The sequence below is a fragment of the Alosa sapidissima genome, chromosome 5 (genome assembly GCF_018492685.1).
Source record: "Alosa sapidissima isolate fAloSap1 chromosome 5, fAloSap1.pri, whole genome shotgun sequence".
Taxonomy (NCBI): domain Eukaryota; kingdom Metazoa; phylum Chordata; class Actinopteri; order Clupeiformes; family Clupeidae; genus Alosa; species Alosa sapidissima.
This window is the reverse complement of record NC_055961.1, coordinates 22076592-22101795: the sequence shown is the minus strand read 5'-3', so window position 1 is coordinate 22101795 and position 25204 is coordinate 22076592. Positions and strand designations below refer to the sequence as shown.

General features: G+C 40.3%; 1 protein-coding gene across 4 annotated transcripts; it reads left to right on the top strand.

The window, feature by feature from the left end:
• Nucleotides 1-72: 72 nt before the first annotated feature.
• Nucleotides 73-23375, top strand: arhgap42a (Rho GTPase activating protein 42a). 4 transcript variants are annotated; one of them, XM_042092324.1, is made up of 25 exons: nucleotides 73-826; nucleotides 3258-3353; nucleotides 8870-8931; nucleotides 10749-10820; nucleotides 12172-12273; nucleotides 12370-12480; nucleotides 14219-14323; nucleotides 14663-14792; nucleotides 15049-15149; nucleotides 15445-15554; nucleotides 15789-15845; nucleotides 16467-16545; nucleotides 17052-17091; nucleotides 17183-17245; nucleotides 17403-17477; nucleotides 17955-18039; nucleotides 18205-18263; nucleotides 18728-18833; nucleotides 18964-19123; nucleotides 19344-19500; nucleotides 20008-20460; nucleotides 20775-20925; nucleotides 21117-21179; nucleotides 21454-21533; nucleotides 22177-23375. In XM_042092324.1, exons 1-25 carry the CDS (start codon nucleotides 673-675, stop codon nucleotides 22263-22265), a joined length of 2760 nt encoding a protein of 919 aa, XP_041948258.1. In that variant the 5' UTR covers nucleotides 73-672; the 3' UTR covers nucleotides 22266-23375. The 4 variants fall into 4 exon arrangements, with proteins under 4 accessions (XP_041948258.1, XP_041948259.1, XP_041948260.1 ...); XM_042092325.1 differs by having other exon boundaries at nucleotides 187-826; nucleotides 20011-20460; XM_042092326.1 differs by lacking the exon at nucleotides 15789-15845 and having other exon boundaries at nucleotides 189-826.
• Nucleotides 23376-25204: the final 1829 nt, after the last annotated feature.

The window sequence follows — 25204 nt, the reverse complement described above, 5'->3', positions numbered from 1 at the left end:
TAAAGACAAATTAGAAAAGAGATTGCATTCCAATTCACTGCGGCAGCATGACCAGTGTTCCAATGCAGACAAGCATCCCCTACACTAAGAGAAAGCAAATGTGCTTTGTGCTGTTTCATGCAGAATTGCACACGTTTGGGTAGAGATAGGCTAATCTAATGTATGCAGACTATTCCTCAACATGAGTCAACATATCAACAAGTCAACATGATTTGATGGGTGCCCAAGGTGGGCCTTGAGGGCGTGGAGTGTCAACAATGGCATATTGAAGAAACCAAGTTTGCTTCTATTTCATTCATTTGTGGTGCAGGCCTACCAGGCTATTTCCTAATTGTAGTTTTAATAGTGACCTAAATAGGTAGGCTATGCTTTTAGGATGGATTTGTGTTCACGTAGGCTATGTGTTAGGGGAGTGTCATTGTATTATCCACATCATTTCTGAAGCATATGATTGAGTTTTCGCTTGCATAGGAGTTTTGGTATTTTCCAGTAGGAGTCGCCTGTAGTCTTCCTTCAGAATTGCCAGAAGAATGCCGGAAGTAAGACAAAAGTTTCAGGAGATGGTTTTGTAGTTCAAGAACCTCAGCTAGAACCGTTCGGAAGAGGAGGCCAGTTTTTAGCATCAAAATCGGAATTTACTCATATGATTTTGGATTTTACTTCTGTTTTACTATGGGTCTTCCAACACTGGAATTCAGCGATTCTTTCTTGGACAGCCCAGACTTTCGAGAACGTTTAAAATGTCACGAAATTGAACTGGATCGAACCAACAAATTTATTAAGGAACTTATCAAAGATGGTAACATGCTTATCAGCGCCCTAAAGAGTAAGTAACAAACCAGCGCAACTTGTTAAGGGGTTATTTACTATCAATTGCGTTATAATGACTACTTTAAAGAATAGTGTTCATTTAGTGTATTCTGCGATTTTCTGTCTGGACTCTTGGTTGCTTTCACCATCATTCAATCCGGTTGAATAGCCTGTGTTTTGGAATGTCGACCTCCATGAAATTGTTCTGAATAGCCTACCTGTTACATATAGGCCTAGTCTGGATTAGCATAGGCTATTTAACAGGTCATTGCATGGTAAAATTGTAGCCTACTTCAGGGCAAAAACACCGCTACAGGAATGGGGCAGTAATTTCTGGCTCTCGAGATTGGCCACTTTATTATTAACCTTAAACTACTTCACTTAATCAAGTCCCCTAGGGGAAATGGGTTTTGATGTAAAACGAAAAAACAAAAACTCAATGTAGGCCTACTGTACATTTTAAATGAAAGTAGAAATAGGCATAGGCCTATAGATCCTTAATGTGTTTGTCATTTTATATTGTAGGCTAATGTAAATCTCACAAAGGCTATTGGATTATCAGACTCGGATACAGCCTACAATACATTTTACAGTAGCCAAGCCCATCCTTGGCAAAATCACAGTAGCCTAGCCTAATGACATACACACCATGGCAACATGGCTCATGTTCAAGCGTTAACTCGCCCAACAAAGGACATGAAAGCCACTATCTATTGCGCCATACATTTTTAGGGGCTAATTGGAATCCCACAACCACAGCATAGGCCCAAACATGAGAAATAATAACCTCTGCTTGGAGCCTGTGTAGTACAGACAATGCAAAAGGGGAAAAGGCAATAACTTTATGAAAATACCTCACAGAGTTGATCAAATTATGTTCAGGAAGAGAGCTGGGTGAGTAAACTTAATTCATAGGTAGAATTTTCAATTGGAATGTTTTCTTCTGTAATGCAGTCTTAAGGTAGCCTCCTATGTAAGGAGCATTATGTGCACTATATGTAGCCTCCTATGTAAGGAGCATTATGTGCACTATAGCCTCCTATGTAAGGAGCATTATGTGCACTATATGTAGCCTCCTATGTAAGGAGCATTATGTGCACTATATGTAAAGGTGTGGTCTTTGAGTGTCTCAAAATGTGCAAAAACACAAACTCAAAATGTGCAGTGCTCAAACAAGTTCTTATTATTACTATGTAATAGGCTACACAATGAAGTATCTGACACAAATGTCGAGGGCTGCAAAAATCCTTGTTAAGAAGGAATGCTGCTTGTGTGTCTCAGGGGGCCACTAGTCAGTAGGCCCTCCTTAGTGACCATTGTCATGTATTATTGTTATGTATTTACCTGTCTGAACGATGGAAAGTAAAATGTTGTCAGGGGCCCCTGGGAAACTGGGCAGACTTGCAGCAAAGATATCACAAACAAGCAAACCTGCAATTTGCTTGTTGAGAAAGGATGTATCCAAACATTTGGATTTTGATTTGATTTGATTTTCTGTGCTTAAGTATTGTGACAATTGTTATGCAACATAGTTTTCAGTATTGTTGTGGCCTATTGCATCTAAAATTGCAAATAGCAATGTGTGCATCTAGGGATGTAATGATTACCGGTATAATGGTAAACTGCGATAAAAAATGTTGACAAAAACAATTACCGTTTTAATTTCAAATATCATAATTATCACAGTTGATTACCGTGGTGTGGAAACCGTGTTTAATCCTTCCCAGCTTCATCCCAGCCTGCTTTTGACATACAGTAGGCCTGGTACAATGAAGCAAAACTGGTACCCTACTGATTCTGTTGTCTAATTGATGAATTTAACTGCAATGCGGATTAGGCTACACCTGATTTCAAAAGGCATTTTCACCGCAAAACGTACACTGTACCATGTAGTCACTCTGCGTCTTTTTATGTCCGCATCCACCTTAAATCCATTCCACTCACGTTATCAGGAGAATACCCTAGTCTAAAGTTTTATTTCGAACACTTACTTTGGTCTCACTCATTGAATCCAAATAACAGAAATAGACTTATTTCAGCTTGTATAGGCCTATCAGTGCTTTCTGAACATATTGAACACACTTTTAAAAATACTGCGATAATACCGAAAACCGTGATAATTTTGGTCACTATAACCGTGAGGTTAAATTTTCATACCGTTACATATGTGCATCTGTACATTTGATAGGTAGGCCTATATAATATGCGTTTTAGATTTCCCCAATGGATATGTATCTAAAACCCCTGACTGATTCAGGTACATACCAAGGGTCAAGTGAATGCACAAAGTTAAGAAGATACTGCATTCTCCTAAACACTTCTCTTTTGTAATGTTTGGATTCTTCAGTCATTGTTCTGTGAACTCTAACTTTTGACCAGGGCTTATTACTTGTGACTCATATTAATTTGGTAGACATCATATCAGCAATGGCCCTTTTCCCTTGTAGGTCTGTCTGCAGCTGTGCTGAAGTTCTCTCAGTCTCTACAAGACTTCCAGTTTGAGTGCATCGGTGATGCAGAGACGGATGATGAAATCAATATAGGTGAGTTCACAGAGGTATATCGGGTGAATTCTAGTTGCAATACAAAACAGGTATACGATGATGATGATGCTATAGCAACATACACTATCTTGTCTATTATATACTGAATATTTCAGAGGATCCCCTGTAACACATGTTTTAATGTAATACAATTGCTGTTGTTGTGTATATGGATACTGATGCTGAGACCTTGTCATAGAAGTATTATATAATTATTTTGTTGAGGAACGTCTCTTTGCTGAAGTGAATTAGTCAAGCAGGACTAATGGCCTGAATTCCAAGTCTATGTTGTAAAAAGTAAATTCCGTAAAAAGTAAAGTAAAAAGTAAAAAGTAAAGTAAAAAGTAAAAAGTAAAAAGTAAAGTAAAAAGTAAAAAGTAAAGTCCGTGTCCTTATAGGCAAGTCTTGCCACTTGGCAGCCCTCCACAGGGGTAACACCCCTGTGCAGCTATCAGGCAAGATCAGGCGTGTATTTAAATGAATGCAGAGAGATCTCTCGCGTACAATGGTTAAACATGTCATCAAAACTGCAATTTTACTTTTAAACAGTTTGGACATGTCCAGATGCTTAGGTCTGTTTCAATGAAGGTGGACAAGTTGTTGTTCAGTATATGAATTTGTCTTGCCTAGGCACTTACTATAAGTTTTACATGTTAATGACACATCTTGGGAAGAATGAATACAGTTCATGCTATGATATTTTTGTCTTCTTAAACATACAATAACTATGTAAAGTATGGCACAGCCATAGCAAGAACTAAGGCTGAACCTACTCATATTGAAATCTCTGTTTTGCATTTTATTCTCTGTATTAATTGAAAGCACTCACTGATTTGACCACAAGTTGTGTTGTGTGAAGGAAATATTCTTTTGCTAAAGTGCTTCTATTAAGCCTGCATGCTAACTGTTTTTAAAGCCTGATGTCAGAGTTGACAGAAGCATTAAAGCAATCGAGAAAAACTGTACTTGTTAGATTGCATTATGCATTGATACAGGTTTCAATAGTTCTTTGGCCCTCTTGTGACATCCGCAACTGCTTTAGATAGCATACCTCCTCAAACAGCTCTGTCTGGTATCAGTTCCCAGACTGCTCACTATAACTGCGTTTAGTCTGTCAGGGTTCATCTTGAGAGGAACTCCCACCATTTTCTGTCAGCACTGAAACTTGATGCACAACTCTCCCAGCCAGCTCCTAGGGTTCTGTTGGAATTACACAATGAATCTATTAATTCAGAAGTTTCACAGTTTTTCTAGATTTCTGGATAGCAATCACCAAGAGATGTTGATCCAGTTCATCTCTCATGTCCAATGAATGGAAAACAAAATGTGAATACCTTGACGAGTGAATTTTCCGACATACGATACTGTATGACCATAAAAAAGAGTCTTTCTTAGAGGAAACTCTAAGAAAATAAATAATTACTGAGGGAATCAAGGCATATGGCAAGATTGATGTGTCCAGTCACTGCAAACTACTGTAGAAAGAAGTTAGCCCATCTTACTAGCCAACTCCTCAGCCCAGAGCCTTCTCTTGTGATAAATGTACCTGCAAAATACCTGAGGAACACTCTTGGGTAAAACGACACCACCCGAACAATGGTCAAAGGTCAAAACACTGCAGGGCTCATTCCTGGACATACACCATGCCAACTATGACCACAGCTGAAATGGCAAATGCAGTGAGGTAGCTCAACACACAAGCACGCTTAAAGCTGATAGCATCTTCCCCGCTTCAATTCTCCAAAAAGAAAGTCAGGTTAATGCACTATGGGTGGCTTGATGGTGTTCCATTTTCTCTCAGAAAAGAAATGGAAGAGGAATATCTGCAGAATATCTGCAGAAACTTGAAAACTGTCTCAATATTTTTTCTCGATCCTTTGATGTGGATTAGATGGAATTTTCTATGTGATTTCATGGCAGACTGATTATCTGCCTCCATACAGGAGATGGGAAGTATCTTTGCTTACTGTATTCTACACTTAATGCCAGACTGCAGATGTTCAGCCCCTTTTCACCCTGCAGTCTATGTTAATGGCAAACCTTATCATCAGCATTCTGTTCTAACAACAGGCAGCTTTGTGTCTCTACCTGCAGATAATTGACAGCCTCTTCTTAATGTTGATCAATGGCTTAGCCTTAGAAAGCTTGGCAGTGAAAGTTGGAGGATGGATCCCTCTAGCATTGCTCCTAAACAGGATGAGCAGCATGGCTTTATGTCCAACTCAACTTCACCAATTTACAGTTCAGGCAGACACCTTTCCTCACCATCTGTGTAACACTGTTCAGCAAACATAGCCCTCTCTGTCCTGTCAACTGTGCCAGCCACGTCCACTACGTCCTACACTGCTTCACCAAAGTTGTAATTACCTGTAGTCTATTAACCAGATGCTCTGTTCTATAATCTTTGCTATTAACTAGCTTTAGCATCAGGCTTTATAAGGACTGTTTACCTTGTCACATGTGTTTCCCGTGAACATACTAAGGCTTGTCTTGTCTTTGAGGACCATCGTCAAGCTTTCTATCAGTCCAGTGTATTTTATTTGTCACTAACAACTGTTAATGTTGAACCCTAATTTGAGACCCCTGCATATGTTAGGTTGGTTGAATTTCTCCTTTCAAAACCACTGGTGGGTAACTATGCCACAGGTACTGTACCATTTGTGAGTGATATCAACATTTCGCCTCAGTCGTGTCGAAGCACTGTGTATCAGTAAGTCAATGACTGTTGACTGCACAGTTCAGTGTTACTATTTGTCCAGTAGTCTCATGACGTTCAGGAGTTGGTCAAGACAGTGAATCATGCTATACAAAAATAAAGCCATCTGTGTCAACAGAAGAACTGTAACCATTAGACATGTACTGGGATGCAGTTCATTGGACATGCGAACCTGGGTTTACTGTTCTCGAATAAAGGAAATAGCCTATACTCTGGATTTCCCTTTATTGCATGTGTTTGTTTTTGGCAGCATCTTGCAAAACAAATCTCCTTTAAAATGCAGAAGAGTGTGTTGTAACTATGTCTATGTCTGTTAGTGAGCATGTGGGACTGAGGTGGAACTGACTAATGCAACAGTTTCATCACAGAGCACTCGATGAGCATGGCCCTATGAATTGTCATTTGAGTATATTTGTGAAACAACACAATCTTGTAATGTAACAACTGACTAACCAGAAAAGACATAAAGGAACGCCTGGGCTGGGAACAGCTCGATGCAGAAGGTGTTTATATACAAGACGAGTGGCTTGTCATGGTATCAACAACAACACATTGCATTTAAATAGTCCTTTTTTAAGACACCCAAAGTGCTTTACAGTGAGGGAGGCCTCAATAACCACCACCAATGTGTAGCACCCACCAGGGTACTGTTCATGTGTGCATGCACATTTCAATTTAGATTGACTTATTTATTACCCGGCTTAATGTTTTTTTTTCCCACCATCTCAGAAGCATCTCCTTTTTTGTCTGTAAGGTTGGCAAACTGTCTATATCTGGGCTAGTAAAACATCACATGTTTCAACATTAAAACCCAAAGAACTGTAAAATTGTTACAACCCCCAGCTCATGTAAAACTTGTTGTAGATCTCCCCTGTTTGAGCCATTTTAATGACACTTGTATTGGCTATTAGGAAAAGGACAAAGCCTATTCTATTTCTGACCATGTATTCATCCCTTGTCTTTAATACTGGAGGCAATTAATATGAATTAGGTTGTTCTTTCTGAGTAGCTCTGTGTGATTGGTTTTCTTCTTACAGTAGCCTGTGGACAGTGGAAAAAATATGAATGAAGTAAGATGTTTAGCCTCAGTTTTTAGAAGTAGTGTGAGTATGTTGAGCTTTCTGTTGAGTGTAGCTGAGTATGAGCTAAGTGAAAAGCTTTGACCCCCTGGTCTTTATTTTGATGTGACTGTTCTGTCTTTCACAGCTGTCCACTTTTCCAGGCTTTTCTCCCCTCACCACAGAAAAACCCAGGGCATTGACCTTTTTATTTCTCGTACCACGATTATCTAATGTCTCTCCAAAACAATCATGTCTTTTTACTGACAGAGGCTAGCTCATGCGTCGGAATACAATTGCAATTTGTCACAAGGCTTGAGGGAACCGTACAATTGTAGGGGCCTTTGTGACGTTCTTTGCTGTTCAGAACATTTGGCAAGAGCAACAGTGCAAGCCCCCTTTTGGTTTGATATCTGTCATAGGAAATGCAGAAGTCAACAAGAGATCATTTTGTGTTGACAGTGTGCATGCAAACGCAGAGGGCTTGTTTAGATTTCATGGCTTTTGCTGAAAATATTCAATACTTTAACTTTGTGACTTAAACCATGAGCTATGCGTTGATGCATGTATTTGTAAATATTTTACTAATGTATCAAAGCATTTTTTTCAGGCCACAAACCTCAGCCTTTCTCCCTCGCTCTCTCTGTCGTTCTATCACTCCAGTGTTATCGGTTGTAAATGTAGGGTTTTTTTATATACGGATTTGACAAAAGCCCTGTGTGATTGTTCATACCACTCCAGTATTATTGGTTGTAAATGTAGGGTTGTTTATATGTATTTGACAAAAGCCCTGTGTGAATGTTCATACAACTCCAGAACACATCATGCTTTTTTCAGTACAGTTCAAGGACAACTAATCGTGATCCAACAGTGGATGTTTACTCAGAGTCCTGATTCAGTAATAGATTGTGCGTTGTTGTTTGTTCTGTTCGGTACCCAAGGGAGTAGCTGTGAAACGCTTGAGCTGGGTTATGCACTCAGCTCATCTTGCTTATCGCTCCACATAATCAGGCAGGAAAGTGCTCCCTGTCTCACCGAGAGGCGTTGGGGTCGTTTAGGATGCATCAACTGCTCTAAATGCATGACTGTGTAATGCAGGTGATGGATATAAGCTGTTCCAGGGACTCATTCAGTCCAGAACCAGTAGTGGGAACATGCAAACTGACAGGTTTTTTTTATGAAATTGGATGGCAGTTCTAAATAAATGCTGTAGAAATTCTTGAATAGAGTATATATATGTCTCTCTGTGTGTGTGTGTGTGTGTGTGTGTGTTTGTGTGTGTATTTTTAATAAAGATGTTTTCTGTTTTCATCCTGTCTGTTTTATATGAAGGAGTACTCATCTTTTTGAAAAAAATTCAGAATCTCAAAGCTATCTGACTGGTCTGATTTAATCCTTTTAAGGCCTACACACACGGCCGGCTACAGGCAGGCAACCGGCAAAATGGAATAGAATCTATTGAAGTGAATGGGGCAACACATAGATAGATAGATAGATAGATACTTTATTGATCCCCAGGGGAAATTCAAAGCATACGGCAAGTGGAGCGACGGCCCTTGCATCACTCTAATCGGCCCCTTTCTATTTTTCCGATGGGTGATCGCGTCGCCAGTAGTGTGTGTAGTAAAGCGATTACTGGTAACAGAATTCCACCGTCGCGTTTGACTGTTGTGTGTGGTGGGCTTAAAGGAATACATCAAAAGCAACAACATTAACAATGCATCATCCCCTTTCTGTTGCAGCTCAGTCCTTCAAAGAGTTTTCTCGACTACTAATTACAGTTGAGGAAGAGAGAAGAAGACTTGTAAGTTTATATTTCACCAAAACATTTAAAAGATGTCATCACTGTCCTTTATCGTCAATGATACATTACCTATTGGGATATATTATATTGTGTCTATTGCATAAGGATACAGAAGGGTTGTTCAAGTATTGAACACACATGGTTGTAGAATACACTAGGTTAAAGAGTTACTCGGCCATCATATCAATTTAGATGAACCACACACAGTATTACCATATTTGTGTAAACGTGAGGAAATATTTATGTCGGCAGTGTTTCCAATATTTTTGTTCAACACACCTCTTCACACCCACATTCTCTGTCTATTTTAAGTCATTTCCAGAGGTTGTTCCATTACTCAGTGACAGGAAAATGTTTATATGATGGTAATGATATGATAGCACATGGCTTTAAATCTTCATCATAAATCATTTTAAAACAGTTTCAAACGGTACTGCTGTTGCATATAGCACACTTTATAATTACACCCCAAACTTTCTGTATACTGCACTGTTCACTACAATTTGGTGAGATTCATTAATCTCATCTTAGTACTCATAATTATTAGGTTACTCTTTAGTGATCTGGTACCATATTTTCCCATTAAATTACTTTTAATGCAGTTGCAGAATGCAGTTGCAGAATCTAGACGTGTTTTTGAACTGAGAGCCTTGTTTGTAGTGTACCGCCGATAAACGTTACAGTGAGTGAAAGTATATAATGTTAAAACTGTATTGAAATTATGACAAACAGTACAATGCATAGTAATTAAAATTACTATTTGAACAATGCTGGAAATTATGAAATTATGAAATGATTAATAAATTCTACCTTTTATGGCCTAAATCTAAGAAATATAGCTTCAGTGTTAGGTACTAGTGAGGATACCTGCTGTTTTGACCATTGTTCCCTTGATTTTTGGATGGCTCTTCATTAAGTTTCACAATACCGACATTGTTTCAGCAAACTGCCAAAGTGACTTAGTTCTAGTGGGAGGCATTTTCCCACATCATGGATCAGACTGATCACAGAACAGGTTTGTCAGTGGCTGTAAAGGACCATGGGAAGCCTTATCTGAAGCGGTGGTGAGAGAGACCCCTTAAGTAAACATGGATCCTGTCTGCAGAAAGAAATGAGGATATCCTGTGGTGTCTGCTTTTAGTGTGTCAGAGGGGCTGCCAGACAGAAGTCTAGCACATTCAAAGGCATTTGAGGGGGAAAATACCTGAAGGTCTTGAGGTTTATATATAAGACATAGTAATTCACAAAAGACATTGTAAATCACAAACACATATCATCAAAAATAAGATCACAAATCCCTCCTGGTCCATAAATTTGGACCTGTCTGCAGACAGCCAAGTTTTAAGTGCGTTTCGAGAGGAAGTCAGGCCGCGTTATGACCATCAACAGGGGCCGTACTTGGCAGAGGGATATTGGAGCACAGAGGAGCATGTGGAACTTATTTTAGGCTATTCTCTAGTGAGACGACAAGTCGGTCACTTTGTGCCTGGGAAAGTATATAAAAGGAACTTGCATGAGTAATTTGTATGTTTTTTCAATTGGTGCAGCGGAATTTAATGCTACTAATTATAGTGTCATTATTTTACAGTAAATAAAAGGCACATTGAAAAGACATTTTTTGCTTCACTTATCTTCATATGTTATGCATCAACTAATGCTTTTTTTGTCATGGAATTTTAGAGTATCTGAATTTCACAGACATACTCATACCCTATTTTCATCTGAGTAAAAAAGGTGATTGGGAAATTGCTTAGTTTGTGCCAAGACATAAATGGATAAATTCAACAATTTGAATGATTTATGTCCCCTATATTTAGATACAGAATGCGGATGATGTTCTGATCACACCACTGGAGAAGTTTCGCAAAGAGCAAATTGGAGCTGCCAAAGTAAGTTCTGCCTGTAACTAGACTGAGATGTCGGCTTAGTTCCATAGTTCTTAATTCTTAGTTCTGAGACTTAGTTCCTCTGAGGTTCTGTTCAATCCTCAGGTGCGCACAGCCTCACAGACTCTGTCCTTGCTAGTGTTTCATTAGCCCAGGACTGCATGGTCCACTCCACATTCCTTCAGCTCTTGTTAAATGTGGCTAGTGAGTGCTGGTCAAACATTAGCTGTCTTGAGCGGGGGGGGGGGGGGGGGTTGGGTGTGCGTAGGCGCTGATGATGGTTGTGGTGGTGGCGGCGGTGGCGGAGGAGCAGTGGTGGGAATCCTGATGGCTTGTCGAGCGTGACCCCTGCAGCGGCTGCTGCTGCACACCCGGGGGCTCAGCCAGATGAGCTCAGCACAAAGCCATCCAGAGCAGAAAACACCCTGCCTTATTTGGGCGTTCTGGTCCTCACTTTTTCACCCTCTGCTGGGACAGAGCTCCGCTTTAGACGGGAAAAGCTCAACTTTCATGAGGCCAAGCTCACACATGCGTGGACCCACAACCCCCCCCCCCCCCCCCCCCCCCCTTCTCCCACGACCCCCCACACACCCCTCCCCTACCTCAAACTCATTCAAATACACACACACACACACACACACACAGAGCACCCTTCCCCCAACCATATCATATCTTTCACCCTTTCTCTCCCATTAATAAGTAAAAATAAAAAATTGTGGACGCTTGGCAAAGCGTGTCAAATAGGACGTGTTTTCTTTTGGTACTTGCTAAGTCATTAGTCTGCTCTGGAGGTTAAGTGGCCCTGAAAGGATCATGGGAAAGGTTTTGCTAATGTCAGGAAGACAAAACAAACATTTTGTATCTGGTTTCATTTGCAATCTCAGGGAGGAAACATTTGTCTGCTGGAGGCCTAGAGTTCACGAAGCTCCAGTCGAGCTGATAGGTAGTAGTTAGTAATATGGATAAAGAAAGGTAACACAAGTCTGTACAGATTTCCTGTTTCTGTTAGACTGTTAGGGTTCTCTGACTTGGCTCGTAGGATTCGTACTGCTCTGTTTAGCATTCTATTTTGTTAATGTTCACTTCCTAACCCTGAGACAGTCTGCCACTATTTTCAGAGTATTGTCAGATTTATGTCTGCTATACAGAGCTTTACAAGTTCAGTTGTATCGTCACATCAAGATTAGAATAAACAAATAAAAAACATCCCAGCTCCGAAAAATGTTAACGAGGGATTTTTACAGTGTTTATTTACAAATCTTACATAAGGGTTAATGTTTGTGGAGAGGGGTTATCTTTATAATTACAGCAGAGGAAATGCCAACGTTTGTCAACATTTTTTTTCTCCCTGAAGGAAGGAAAAAAGAAGTTTGACAAGGAAACTGAGAAATATTACACAGTTTTGGAAAAACACTTGAATTTGTCATCCAAGAAAAAAGAGGCATTTTTGCAAGAGGTAATAGCTCTTTCCCTTTTCCATTTTAAGCTTTCAGAGGTTCCTAAAGTCAAACAATGACCATGACCATTGTCCTAATTTTCACTTAATTTATAGGCAGATACCCAGATCAGCAAGGAGCGACAAGTCTTCTTCGATGCCTCCTTGGAGTATGTTTTCAAAATCCAGGAAGTACAAGAAAGAAAGAAATTTGAATTTGTTGAACCAGTAAGTTAACTTAAAATAATAAACTTGCGGTACTTATTACTGTATGTAACTCAACATAAATTACGACGGGGGTGACTACTTGATTGGATTCTGACAAACCAACAAAATGTCCCTGAGTCTGAAATGTGTGTTTGACCAGCTCATGTAATTTGGGGAATACAAAACACTTTAGAGTAAATACAGTAATGCCAATGCAACATTAACCAGACTGTTAAAGAGAAACCAATTAGAGAGTGCTGCTGGTAGAGTAGAATGACTGTAGTTATACCAAGACAAGGTAACATGAAAGGTACTCAGTCTAGATGGGCTAGAATGTAATCAAACAAGAAAAGAAATTACACTCTCCATTAATGTATACCTTTACTATATTAAAACAATGGCTGTTGAGGTCACACTACAACATGTTTTGGCCTTTGCTTTTTTCAACCTGCATCATACTTACTCGTGGATATAACAATAGTGGTATTCCAATAAAACCTGTGTTCTATTTTGGCTATTAGCGATGAATTCCAGGAGCTAATGGTCTGAGTTGGAGTTCTTTTTTATTACCATTATAATCTTTTACAAATACAGATTGCATGTGGTTGTTAAACCATATGGCACCATTCAGATCTTAATATCAGACTAAAGCAACCCACATTGGGCTACCAGATGAATGGGCTTTCAGTATTAAAAAACAGCATCTCCCAAACCCTACCCTATTAAAGGACCCTTTGTGCTACTACAGAATATACTGTAGGTGATGTGAACAGCTGTGACTACAGCTTGGGAGGCTGCTGTTGTGGAGGCTTGCACTTTTTAAATATCTTCCAGATACCCCCAATTCACTTCCCATTCCTTGTGGGGAATTTGTCTAACCACTACCAATGTGAAGCACTCATATGAATGATGGGTTGGAAGGCAGCTCGCTTACCACATATCTGCAGTCTGGTACAACGAGCCGACCAAGCATTTACCAGTTGCATTTGAGGGTCTCTTACCAAGCCATGATTGTGAATGAGCTAATTTGAGACAGAAACACCAGGATTCCAACCCCTAGTCTTTACGATAGGTGTCTAGGATTCTTTTACTACCACAGCTGTCGCAACCTTGCTTTTTATGGCTCTTCCAAAAGATGGCACGTAATTATGGTGAAGTGTCTCCCCAGTCCATTGATTTGAGGCACGGGGACTGTCACAGGCCCCATGCCTAGTGTGCTCTCTTACAGGCCCCCAACACTTATTTCAGCAGCAACTTGAACTTTCCCAGAATGTCTTCCAAAAGGAAATGGCTGAAAGGCATCCAAACTCAGCAGAGAGAGAGGGAGAGAGAGAGAGAGGGAGAGAGAGCGAGAGAGTGGGGGGAAGAAGATTAGTTGACCTTTAGACTATAATCCAATAGCTCTATTTCATCCAAAGCCAAAATAGTAATCATTATTTCACAAAGAGCTGATGAAACTGAACATTTAATTATTTTCCAGCCATTTGATTGGATAGGAAAACCATCATTTCACCAGCATCTCATATGGTAGACACTGCCTTCACTATTACTGACTGTTGAAGCTATTTGTGTTAAACTTTTAACCTTCAGAATTACTCAAAATTAAACCCATTTCCCCATTCTCATCCTAAGTAGGATGTATATAGTTGCACATCAACATTAGTGGCTATAGTGGGGATGTGCGATCTGAGCACTACAGTAGCATGTAAATAGTGATCATGGTGGTCATGACTACTTAATGTCATCTCTGTCCCCACAGCTCCTGGCCTTCCTCCAGGGCCTCTTCACCTTCTACCATGAGGGCTATGAACTGGCCCATGAGTTCGAGCCCTACAAGCAACAGTTGCAGTTCAACCTGCAGAATGTATGAATGTTTTTACACACCCACTGTGGACATTATTGTTATAGTTAGGCTCTCTTTATATATCTCTGTATGTTTAGAAGGCTCTCTTTGCAATCATGATCAAGAATTAGATTCAGATGTATGTGATGGTGCAGGATGTTTATGTTATAGCACCATATAGGCCTTATAGTCATGTAGGGTCTAAGCCAGGGATGTATGCCTGAGGGGTGTATTTTGTTAGATACTGTATTGGGAAACCTATGGATTAAGGTGACATCTCAATTCTCTGCACAAGTAAGCTCCCAGATGGCTAGGCCTCGTATCAGTTTGTCACCTTCCGTTGTGTTTGTGTCTTTGAAGACGAGAAACAACTTTGAAAGCACCAGGCAGGAAGTGGAGAGGCTGATGCAGAGGATTCGCTCAGCTGAGGAGGACTTCAAGGCGCCCGGCCAGTGGACAATGGAGGGCTTCTTGTACGTCCAGGAGAAAAGTGAGTGTCCTTCCAAAACAGTCCTCTCTCTGTATCCGTGCCATCATTAATACTGTGTCCGGTACAAAAGGGCAAACCTGCACTATGGAGACTGCTTTTTTGTTTCTTTCATATCCGGTGATACTAACAGCATGTACGGTCAGAGACGTGTTTGCCAGCTTCCTCTTTGTTTTGCGCTGTTATGCTGACCTACTGTTTATGCACAATAGGACCAAAGACACTATATTTTATTTTTTGGGGGGGTTGTCCACTACAGGGCCCCTGGGATGTGCGTGGAGTCGTCACTACTGTACTTACGAGAAGGAGAGCAAGATGTTCACCATGAGTAACACTGAAATCAAATCAGGGAGCAAACAGGTAGAGACATTGGTGGATGGAAAACTTTACATCAAATTGATTCTTAGACAACGTCTTTCATATGACTGTAATATGAAGAAGATTGCAAGGAAGAATCCTTGCAATCCTACATTGAGTGATAATGCAGATTAGGTTTGAGTAGTATTTACATTGAAGTGTGTTTGTGTAAACTTGTATTGAAAAGTATAGGCAGCTGCACATTTTTAATATATGGGGCATACAGTACTTTCTCAGAGCCTACTCTGAAACAGCAGTGCATGTAAAGTCATTCTTTGCTTTTTTAATCTCCTAAAAGAATGGTCTTGTGATGAGCTCACCTGAGATGTTCAAGCTCAAATCATGCATAAGAAGAAGAACCGACTCCATCGACAAACGCTTCTGTTTTGACATTGAGGTGGTCGAGAGGTTTGTGCTCACTTCTGTTTTTCTCCCTCTCACCTGAAACAATGCTACTTCATGTAATAACATGTCACTCTGTATGTTTCCAAAAGCGAGTCTAGCCTAGGAGGCAAAAAAAACACTGTGTTTAGAATGAATCTTTTCCAATATCCTCAACTGCAAGAACATTTATGTCCTTGAAATAATTGTTTGTCCTCTACCTATCCCTTCCCTCTCTTTTTTGCATCACTCCATTCGAAGAGATAGCACATATCAAGGAATTCTATTCAGTCCCCTGCAGTGTTTCTATAAAGTGCGGTATGTCCGTAGATCCATGCCCACCATGATTCTGTACTGCTTGCATGTTGCTGTGTTGCTAATGATCCACAAGCTGCCAAGAAACAGCAACTCTCGACATCTGCCTGAAAACAAGTCATGTTAACTAACTGCTTACATTCATTGATTAATTCATGTGGTAATTCTCGACATGATGATCAGCTAAAACCTCAGGTTCTAACGAGGTTGCCGTTCTATTTGCAGAACTTTTACTTTGCTTTGGTTAATTCACCTCTCTCATACTTTCATAATTTGAACTTTGTGACGTTAACGTCATAATCACTGCAGTTTTTCAGAATAAAACAATAGTACAGTTCACAGCAAAGGTATGGATTATAGCAACGCTGTTCACAATGATAGCCATGTTTGCTTCACAGTTGCCAGTGCTTTCTCTCCTACCACCCAGATTATAAAGTAAATAAATAAATAAAAGATAATAAATTCCTGAAAACAATGACTCATCTAATGACTAGTTCTTTGTCTGGAGTTATAATTAGTCATACAAAATTATGTAGCATAACATAGCACCGTATTTCTTTGTGTGCTTTGTTATGAATTGAAAGGTCGATAACAAGTAGTACTTGTGTTCTTGGTCTTTTTTAGACATGGGGTGATAACTCTTCAGGCCCTGTCTGAATCCAATAGACGCCTGTGGATGGAGGCCATGGATGGGAAGGAGCCGGTATGAAACCATAAGCTCTCTCTCACTTGTTATGCATAGTTTCATTTGTTATGAAACACTGTCACACCAAAGTGAGAGCGAAACGTGAAGTGAGAACCAAACTGGTTGGGTGAACAGTGCACACACACACACACACACACACACACACACACACACACACACATTTTGCTCAGGTAAGGTATATAGTGCTAGTTTCTCTGAGGTTGAGATGTTGCCAGCAAGAAAGGGCTAGTACAGGCATCAGATAGATGATTTATGGGAAGGAAGGGTTTGATACAAAAGTATTGTAGGCATGTATAATTAAGGTGATGATTGTTATGCAGTCTGTTGTGTGCAATACGTATTAGCACTGCAATGTGGTTTGTTTTGTGTGCAATAGGTATTAGTAACGTCACCTCTCCTTGTTCAGCCATTGCACTTGGCCTTATGAATCCTACATGGTAAAAGAACGTTGTCAAGCTTTTATTATATAGTTATTAACTCAATGGGCATTGTTTTATCTTTAGATATACACACTGCCAGCTCTTCTCAGCAAGAAAGAAGAAAGTAAGTGTGTGTTATTGGACTTCATGTTAGCAGTTTTCACATTTTTATCTTTATTTTTATATTATGGGTATATTATCTTGTGTTTTTGCAGCGTTTTTAAACGAGACAGGCTTCAACTTTGTAAAGCAATGTGTTCATCTTGTGGAGACAAGAGGTTAGTATTTCAAGCTGTCAGTCTTCAGTGCAAAGGTAAAACACATAATAAGGTGTTCAGTGTGGAAATGTTATTGACATTTTATATTTTATTGGAATGCTTTGAGGTTTGGGTATACCGTGTATTTGATTGATGAGTTCTCGTGTTTGACCTGCAGGCATTAATACCATGGGCTTGTACAGAATAGGAGGAGTTAACTCCAAAGTACAGCGACTGATGGCTTCTGTATTTGGTATGGCTCTATCATTCTTTATAACAGTGTTTCTCAAACTTTTTCAAACCAAGGACCACTTAACTAATAAAAAAATATCATGGACCACCTAGCTAAAAGAATAAAACAGTAGACCTGCTTCAACAGTAGCCTAATGTATATTACACAATAGGCCTACTCACTGAACCACCTTGCTTATTGTCTTTGCAACTTGCTTATTTTGTCAGAGGATTCATATGATTTAAAGTGGCGTAGGCAGTGTTGCAGAACTGTTTAGATTTACACACAAGTGGGTTCAATATTGCAAACAACTCATCTGTATTATATTTTACCACGTCTGCTCGTAGACCTCTTGGGATAGCTTGCGGACCACACTTTGAGAAACACTGCTTTATAACAATTCATGCAAACAGTTCTGAGCACTAAATGCTTTGTTAGTAACATTTCATTGCAAAAGCTTCAAGTAATAGATTACCGTAATATTTGTTTTCTTTTCAGCTCCCAAGGCACCCATTGATGTGGACCTTGATCCAGATACTTGGGATAACAAGACGATCACCAGTGGTCTCAAGAATTACCTCAGGTTCGTACGACAAAGTCATGTCAGCATGTCAGCTCTAAAAATAAGCATTTACTGCACTATTTATAGCCACATCTTTTTCCACTTTACTTAAGTAGGTACTATATATAAAACCCATCATGGTGTCATCTGCGAGGTTAATAAAAACGCTCCCCTCTGTTCCACCAGGTGCCTCTCTGAGCCTCTCATGACCTACAGACTTCATAAGGATTTCATCATGGCAGTCAGTGAGTGTTCATCATCACATGCTTATGATGTCAACACCATTTTTGTCCTGATGTGATTCACAATGCAGAATGACTTAACTTTGAAAATCTCCACACAGGGACTTTCCGGATGGTTTGTAGTAATTGCTGTTGAACAGTTATTCACCTACTCACCTACACTAAATAAACTATGTGGAGTTCTGTAGGATTTGAGTTATCTATAACACAGCCACACGGCTCTCTTGCATTGACTTGCATTGTAGTTAATTCAGCAGCCACACGGAGTACAGGGTAACTTGGTATTACAAGAGAGCTGGCCTAGCACTAGTTGGTTTACATGTAGGTGCTTAGGTGTTTTTGACATTTATTTATAATCTGAGTATCTGTAGCTAGTCTATAGGAGACTATCCAAGTTAACAGTGACCCATAAGGTCAATGAATTGTATTTACAGTTGGAGTAAACCATGGGGCTTTAACCATTTCAGAGTCTGATGATCAAAACTACCGAGTACGAGCTGTCCACGCCCTGGTCTATAAACTGCCTGATAAGAACAAGGAGATGCTGGATATTCTGATCAAGCACCTGCTGATGTAAGTTATTTTATTAGCTGGTTATCTATGAAGAGGTGCAATCGTATGTTGTGTGTGTGTGTGTGTGTATCAGACTGGTCTACTGTCATACAAGGTGTGGTTAAGGTAAATATTTTTGTGGCTTTGTCAGGGTTTCGACTCACAGTCAGAAGAACCTGATGACGATCTCCAACCTGGGCGTCATCTTTGGCCCGACTCTCATGCGCTCCCAGGAGGAGACCGTAGCTGCCATGATGAACATCAAGTTCCAAAACATAGTCGTGGAGATTCTCATCGAAAACTACGAGAAGGCAAGTCGCCTATCACATAACATATTATCACAACAGGATGAGATAAAAAAAAAAAAAAAAAAGATTAAAAAAAAAATCTAGAGAGCCAAGTATGAAGGGGCTGGTTTCAGGGAAAGCTGAGAGCATGTGTTCCACGTCATGTCTCTCTCTCTCTCTCTCTCTCTCTCTCTCCCCCCGGCCCACGCCGAGAAGCTATGATGCCTGTGTTTATGTTGGGCAGATATTCCAGCAGCCCCCGGACCCCAACGTGCCGCTGCCCCAGCCCCAGTCCCGCTCTGGCTCCAGCTCCAGGCTCAGCCGGGCCATCTGCCTCCCGTCTGGACCCAGGAAGTCCAGGGGCCTCTACACACCCACCCTCTGCCTGGCCGACGCAGACAGTGAGCGAAAATCCAAAACCGCTTGTTTGCGTAAAACCAGACAATGTGGACAATGAGCATCCCGGCCTCAGAAACTTAACATCCTACCACAAATTTGTTCCAACCATTCACTAATTTGGTGGATCCTAGTTAGCACAACTCTCCGGCGAAGGGGATCAGCTAATTATGTGCTAGGTATTAAGAGCCCAGGCAGAAGAAAGACATGACAGGACTTTTACTTTCTGAAGCTGCGATGCCCACTTTTGCTTAAAACACATTGATTTTTAGAAAATTACACGGAAGTAGTGAGCATTTTAGCTACACAATGAATGGAAAAGGCATTGAAGTAGGTTGGTAGGCAGGCTGATTCTACTTGATTATGCCTGAATACCTTCATACTTTGTGTCTGTGTGTGTGTGCGTGTGTGTGTGTGTGTGTGTGTGTGTGTGTGTGTGTGTGTGTGTCTCCTCTCCCGCCTCTTTCCGGTGTTATTCTCCGCTCTTTTTTCCGTGCATTCATCTTCCCCTGAAGGCGACACGTTCAGCAGCAGTCCCAGCAGCACACCGCGGGGCAGCATGGAGTCGCTCTCCTCCCACTCGTCCGAGCAGAACAGTCACTCCAAGGCCGGCTCGCCCGCCCACCACAAGAGCAGCAAGCCCACCGGCGCCCTCTGCTGGAGCATGCCGGCAGCGCAGCAGGCCTCCAACGGGCCCAAGAGCCCCCCTGCCACAGCCGCCTGCACCAGTAGCCCGGAGTCCAGCTCCAAGGAGGATGGAGCCGCCAAGACGGACGGCGAGGCAGAGGGGGACGCGGACGCGGACGTGCTGAGCGTGTCGTCCCTCACGCCCGTGGTGGGACGACGCTCCCCGACGCCGGAGGTTCCGCAGCGGCCAAAGACGAGCGTCAGTGGCGGGGAGCACCGGGCCGCTCACCGAAGCCTGTCGACATCCTCCTCCCTCACATCCCTGCACATCTCGGAGGGTAAGATGTGTGTGTGTGTGTGTGTTTGTGTGTGCGTGTGTGTGTGTGTGTGTGTGTGTGTGTTCAGCAGGGAGGCTTTCTGTCTGTGAACCATTCAGCAGGACATGTTCTATGTGAACGAATGTAAAAAAAGCAAACCAAGCAAACCATTGTAAACATTGAACGTCTTTTAAAGTCGCTCAGTCTGTCTTTTATTGTGTGTAAAGTGAGGTTACTCAGACACCCCCTCACCCTTCATATATAAGGAACAGACTTAATAAGGACAATAGTACATTATATTTTACTCTTTCTTTCTTTCTTTTTTTCTCATTCAGGCTGCAGAAGCCTTCATGGTTCAGTTCAGAGCCTTGCATCCAAGAGAGACAGTCTGAAAACTGACCCTTTGCCTGACATACCACCTAAACGGTGCGAACGCAGCCGACTGGATACAGGAACCACTAATGGATACCAAAGGCCTGGCTCACTGTAAGGACACATCATAGATGTTACTGATATGACCATCCCACACTCCTGTTTGCACTGGTTTTCACTGACATATGACTTTGTTGTCAACTCTGTCACAAGACAATTGCTTCTGAAGATGAAATGTTTGAAATGTTCAGCAATTGCATTTGTGTCAGGATGTCTTTAACCAAACTTTTTTCCTGCTATTTCAGTGTGGCCTCAAAAGCTTTGCTTTTTGAAAACTCCGGAGAGACCAAACCCACCTCAGATGGAAGGTTGAGTAGCTGGTTTTACATTTTTAGCACTTTGCTTTTTATGTTCATAGTGTAGTGATTGATCATGCCAAAGACCATCATCTATTTTAATTTACTATATAACTATAACTATATTATAACTATACTACGAATGTGTTTTGCATTCCCTATCTGCATTTAAAGATGAAAGCTGAAATAACGGAGTTGAATTCTTTGTAATTTTTATGTCTTACACAATGTTTATATAAAATATTATTTGCATGAATTGTTTGTCTCTGGTGATTTTGTTGTGCAGAGATGCGAAGGCCTTGTATTCCTGTATGGCAGAACACAGCCACGAACTGAGCTTCCCCCAGGGGGCGATATTCTCTAACGGTATGATATTTCAAATGCACACATTTGTTTAAGACAGGAATTCAAGATAGACAATTGTCAATTCATTGAATTCCTACTCTTAGGACATATTGTGTTTGGCCTATTTTATATTCCAACTTATCCAACTTATTTTACTCTACTTATTTATACACTTACTGGCCCAGAAAAGTAACTATAACACAAAACTATTTATTACATTAATAATAAGCTATCTCTTTGTTTTAGTAGCCTCACATACTTAGTTTCCACCAGTTAGCATCACAGGTGAGCTGAGCTGATTCGTGATGGTGACTGGTGGAAAAACTGTGGGCCAGTGACTGGACAACCAAATTGCTACCATTGCTTATGTTGAACCCCTAAAGTGTAAACAGCATCAAGATTATGGGCTCACTCCTCTGAAAGATGTATATCTGTAACTCTGTGCTAGACATAAATTCACTTACAAGGGAGTGTTGCTCATGTTTTTTCTTGCAGTTACTATATTGAAAGCAACTTTTTAGTCAGAATTGTTGCCCTGACCCTAATATTCTGATCTTGCCATTTTCATGCCAGAAGAGGTCAAAGTATGCTGTATTATGTCTAAGTTGTTTACTTGAAATACTTTGTCTGTGTGTGTGTATGTGTTTGTGTGTGTGTTCAACAGTGCACGCTTCGGTTGAACCTGGTTGGCTTCAAGCAACATATGAAGGAAAAACTGGACTAATCCCAGAGAATTATGTCGTGTTTTTGTAAGGAACAAAAGCAAACAGATTTTCCATGGTATCCATGGTGTAAGTCTTGTGTTAAATATAGTGAAATGTTTAACATTTGTGCATAGTTTGTATATAGGACGGCTGAAACATTTGTTCAAGACTCAGTGTTATGTTTCGCTGCAGGTACATGTGGATTGTAATGAGTCACTAATAATACACATAGTGTATTCAGTATAAAGAAAATTACATTTATATATAAAAGGGTTAATAATATAAACTCATTATGTTGACAAGTTGCAAAGTTTATTCCGATGGTACATTGTCACACCTCCTTAGGACCTCACTGTTGCATTTTATTAGTCCCTTTGACACTTTGCTCTCATACTATGTGTGACTGGAGCCAGTAACGCTGTCCTGACACCTTACCATTAAAGGAGAATTCCGGGCATGTTTCACTGTTTCTCAAGGTTTCTGAGTACTGTCGGTACGAAAAGAAAAAAAAAGAAAAATTGGTGCTACAGTAGCCAGACAGCTACAGTGCTACAGTCTGGTGGCATGATTATGTTGAGGGTTTTTTGTAGCGACTGTACTCAGTGACCTCGAGACACAGAGATCTATGTGAAAAATGGAACAGAATTCTCCATTAATATGTTCAAATGAAGTTACCGCACATCAGTTGTGGTTACATTGTTGTTGTTGTTTTTAGCAAAAATAGGAAGAAATAATAATAATTCAATAATATTCCAGCTATTTTTTACATATGGCAAAAACATCTATGGAGATAATAATTTTATGTTATTTTGGTTAGTCAGTATTAAACCAGCTACACTGATAGAGTATAGAAGTATTTTGCTGTCATGGCATTGTACAGTGTTATTGTAATATTAATTATATATGAATATGAATTCACATAAACTTTGTGATGGCTCTGACAACTAGGTACTGTAATGTTCTACTTAACTGTAGAGGTATATCAATGTTAATTACTACAGTGTAAGCTGTAGATCTAGTCAAATGATCACTGAAATCAAGTAGCTGTTGTACATGTAGGTTTTCTACTGTATTTTCCCAACACTGGTCTATCATTTCATTCCATGTATTGTCTTATTTAATGTACTTATCGTTGTAATAAATAACTACAGTGCTTTAAGGTGAAGTGTGGTATTTTGTTGGACTACAACAAGTCACTTCTGAAGTGTGTTGCTACTTGTATTACTTGTATCTAGCTGTAATAAAGTAATAATAATTTCTGATATACAGTATAATCTTATACAGAGAACAAGGGTTTTTACAGATGTAGTCCTTACCCAGAGCATCTCAAGGTAAATGAATTACTTGTTAGATTTTGGCTTTTGTAGACGATCACTAAAAAGAGCTGTAAAGGAGTTGACTGGGGCTGCTGAAAAGGCAAGCCAATGGTTATGGCTTAGGTGCTTGCAGGCTAATTGGGGTCATGTTATGACCTGGGTTGACTCAGAGACATGTGAAATATTGTTGCTTTGTTTCTGGAGTGGTACTTGATGTGTCTGTTTTCAACATGTCCCAACTTATCAGGAGTGTGGAGGGGGGGTGGTTAATCCAGGACGGTAGACACCACTGTTGAGACTTCTGGAGGTGTTGTGAGCCTAATTCAACAAAACACTGATGAAGGATGGTGCCTGCTTGATAAACCCAGTGAAATGCTCACAAGGCTCCACTGGTGATGTGTTTTTTTCTGTTTTAGTTCTTTGGTTAGTCATTCAGGTTGGTCTTCGGTTAGTTATTTGGTTGGTTTTTGGTTAGTCATTAAGGCTTCTGGTAGCCTTTATGGATACCAGGTGCAGCATGCGATGCAGTTGCGACTGCAGCAGCCAATTGTGCATTGCATTGATGTTGCATCTTGTGTCATGCTGTGTAATGTCAAATTGGCTTAATTGTTGATCGGAATTTAACACATTTAACAACAACAACAAAAAACATTCATAGGCTTACTAATCATTTGAAGTGTTAAGGATCTTGGACACTGCATCAAAAAAGAACCATGAACATGTAATTTAACAGCTTTGTAGTGCTTTAACATGCTACTAGATGCCTTAGTCTAGTAAACTCTCTGCTACCTTCATAATTAAACATAAACTATATCCACAGTTCTGTTAGGATCTTTTGGTTTTACAATATGCATATCCATAAATCTCACCATACAACAATAGCCAAAATCTATCATATTTAGAATAATAATAAAGACCGATAAAAAGTGTTGTTTTATTTTCCATATAGTTGTTTTTTTTATTCTTTAAACCCCAAGTATTGAAATGCTTTTGGATATGTTCCACTCATGTTAAAATGTTACAATTTGTCAACTAAAAAACTATGGGCCAGTTGAAAACAGTTCATTTGAGACTGTCTTGCTGAAAGCACTTGTCTGTTTAGCCAAAGGAGAGTGCAGAGGGCGACAGTCTTTCTAAACAATGGACTGTAGTTCTGTGTCTAACACCTCACCAGTGCTTCCAGAGTCCAAACATGTCTAGCTTTCTACAGCACTTTATCCATTCTATTAAATTATGTAACGGGTTTGTTTATAGTCTGGAACAGTCACTGATGCTAACATAGATTTTGTTCATGATGATACAGTATGATATGGTCAGCTATATAAAATGTGCTCTAAAATGTGTCCTTGGCCCACTAGTGGTCTATGGGGACATTGGTGGTATAGTCCCTGAATGCATCCCTATTTTTTATTCAGTGGTGGTCCTTAAGTTGTTTCCTTTGTCTGAATGATGGTCCCTGGGTCACAGTCAGTTGCTCTCCTGCTGTATGGAAAACCACTGGTCTGTGTGACTGACCAGGAGAAGAGACAATATATATTTGGTAACACTTTACTTGACAGTATCGACATAAGAGAGACATGACACTGTCATGACACATGAACTCTAATCCTAAACCTAATCCTAATCTCTAACCCCAACCCTAACTGTAACCCTAACCTTAATCCTAACCCTA

Bases quoted from the DNA above. Each gene is read 5' to 3' on its own strand.
- arhgap42a (XM_042092324.1), top strand. From the start codon at position 673: ATGGGTCTTCCAACACTGGAATTCAGCGATTCTTTCTTGGACAGCCCA. The intron at 14,324-14,662 runs GTATGAATGTTT...GTGTCTTTGAAG, and splicing joins TGCAGTTCAACCTGCAGAAT to ACGAGAAACAACTTTGAAAG. The intron at 18,264-18,727 runs GTGAGTGTTCAT...TAACCATTTCAG, and splicing joins GGATTTCATCATGGCAGTCA to AGTCTGATGATCAAAACTAC.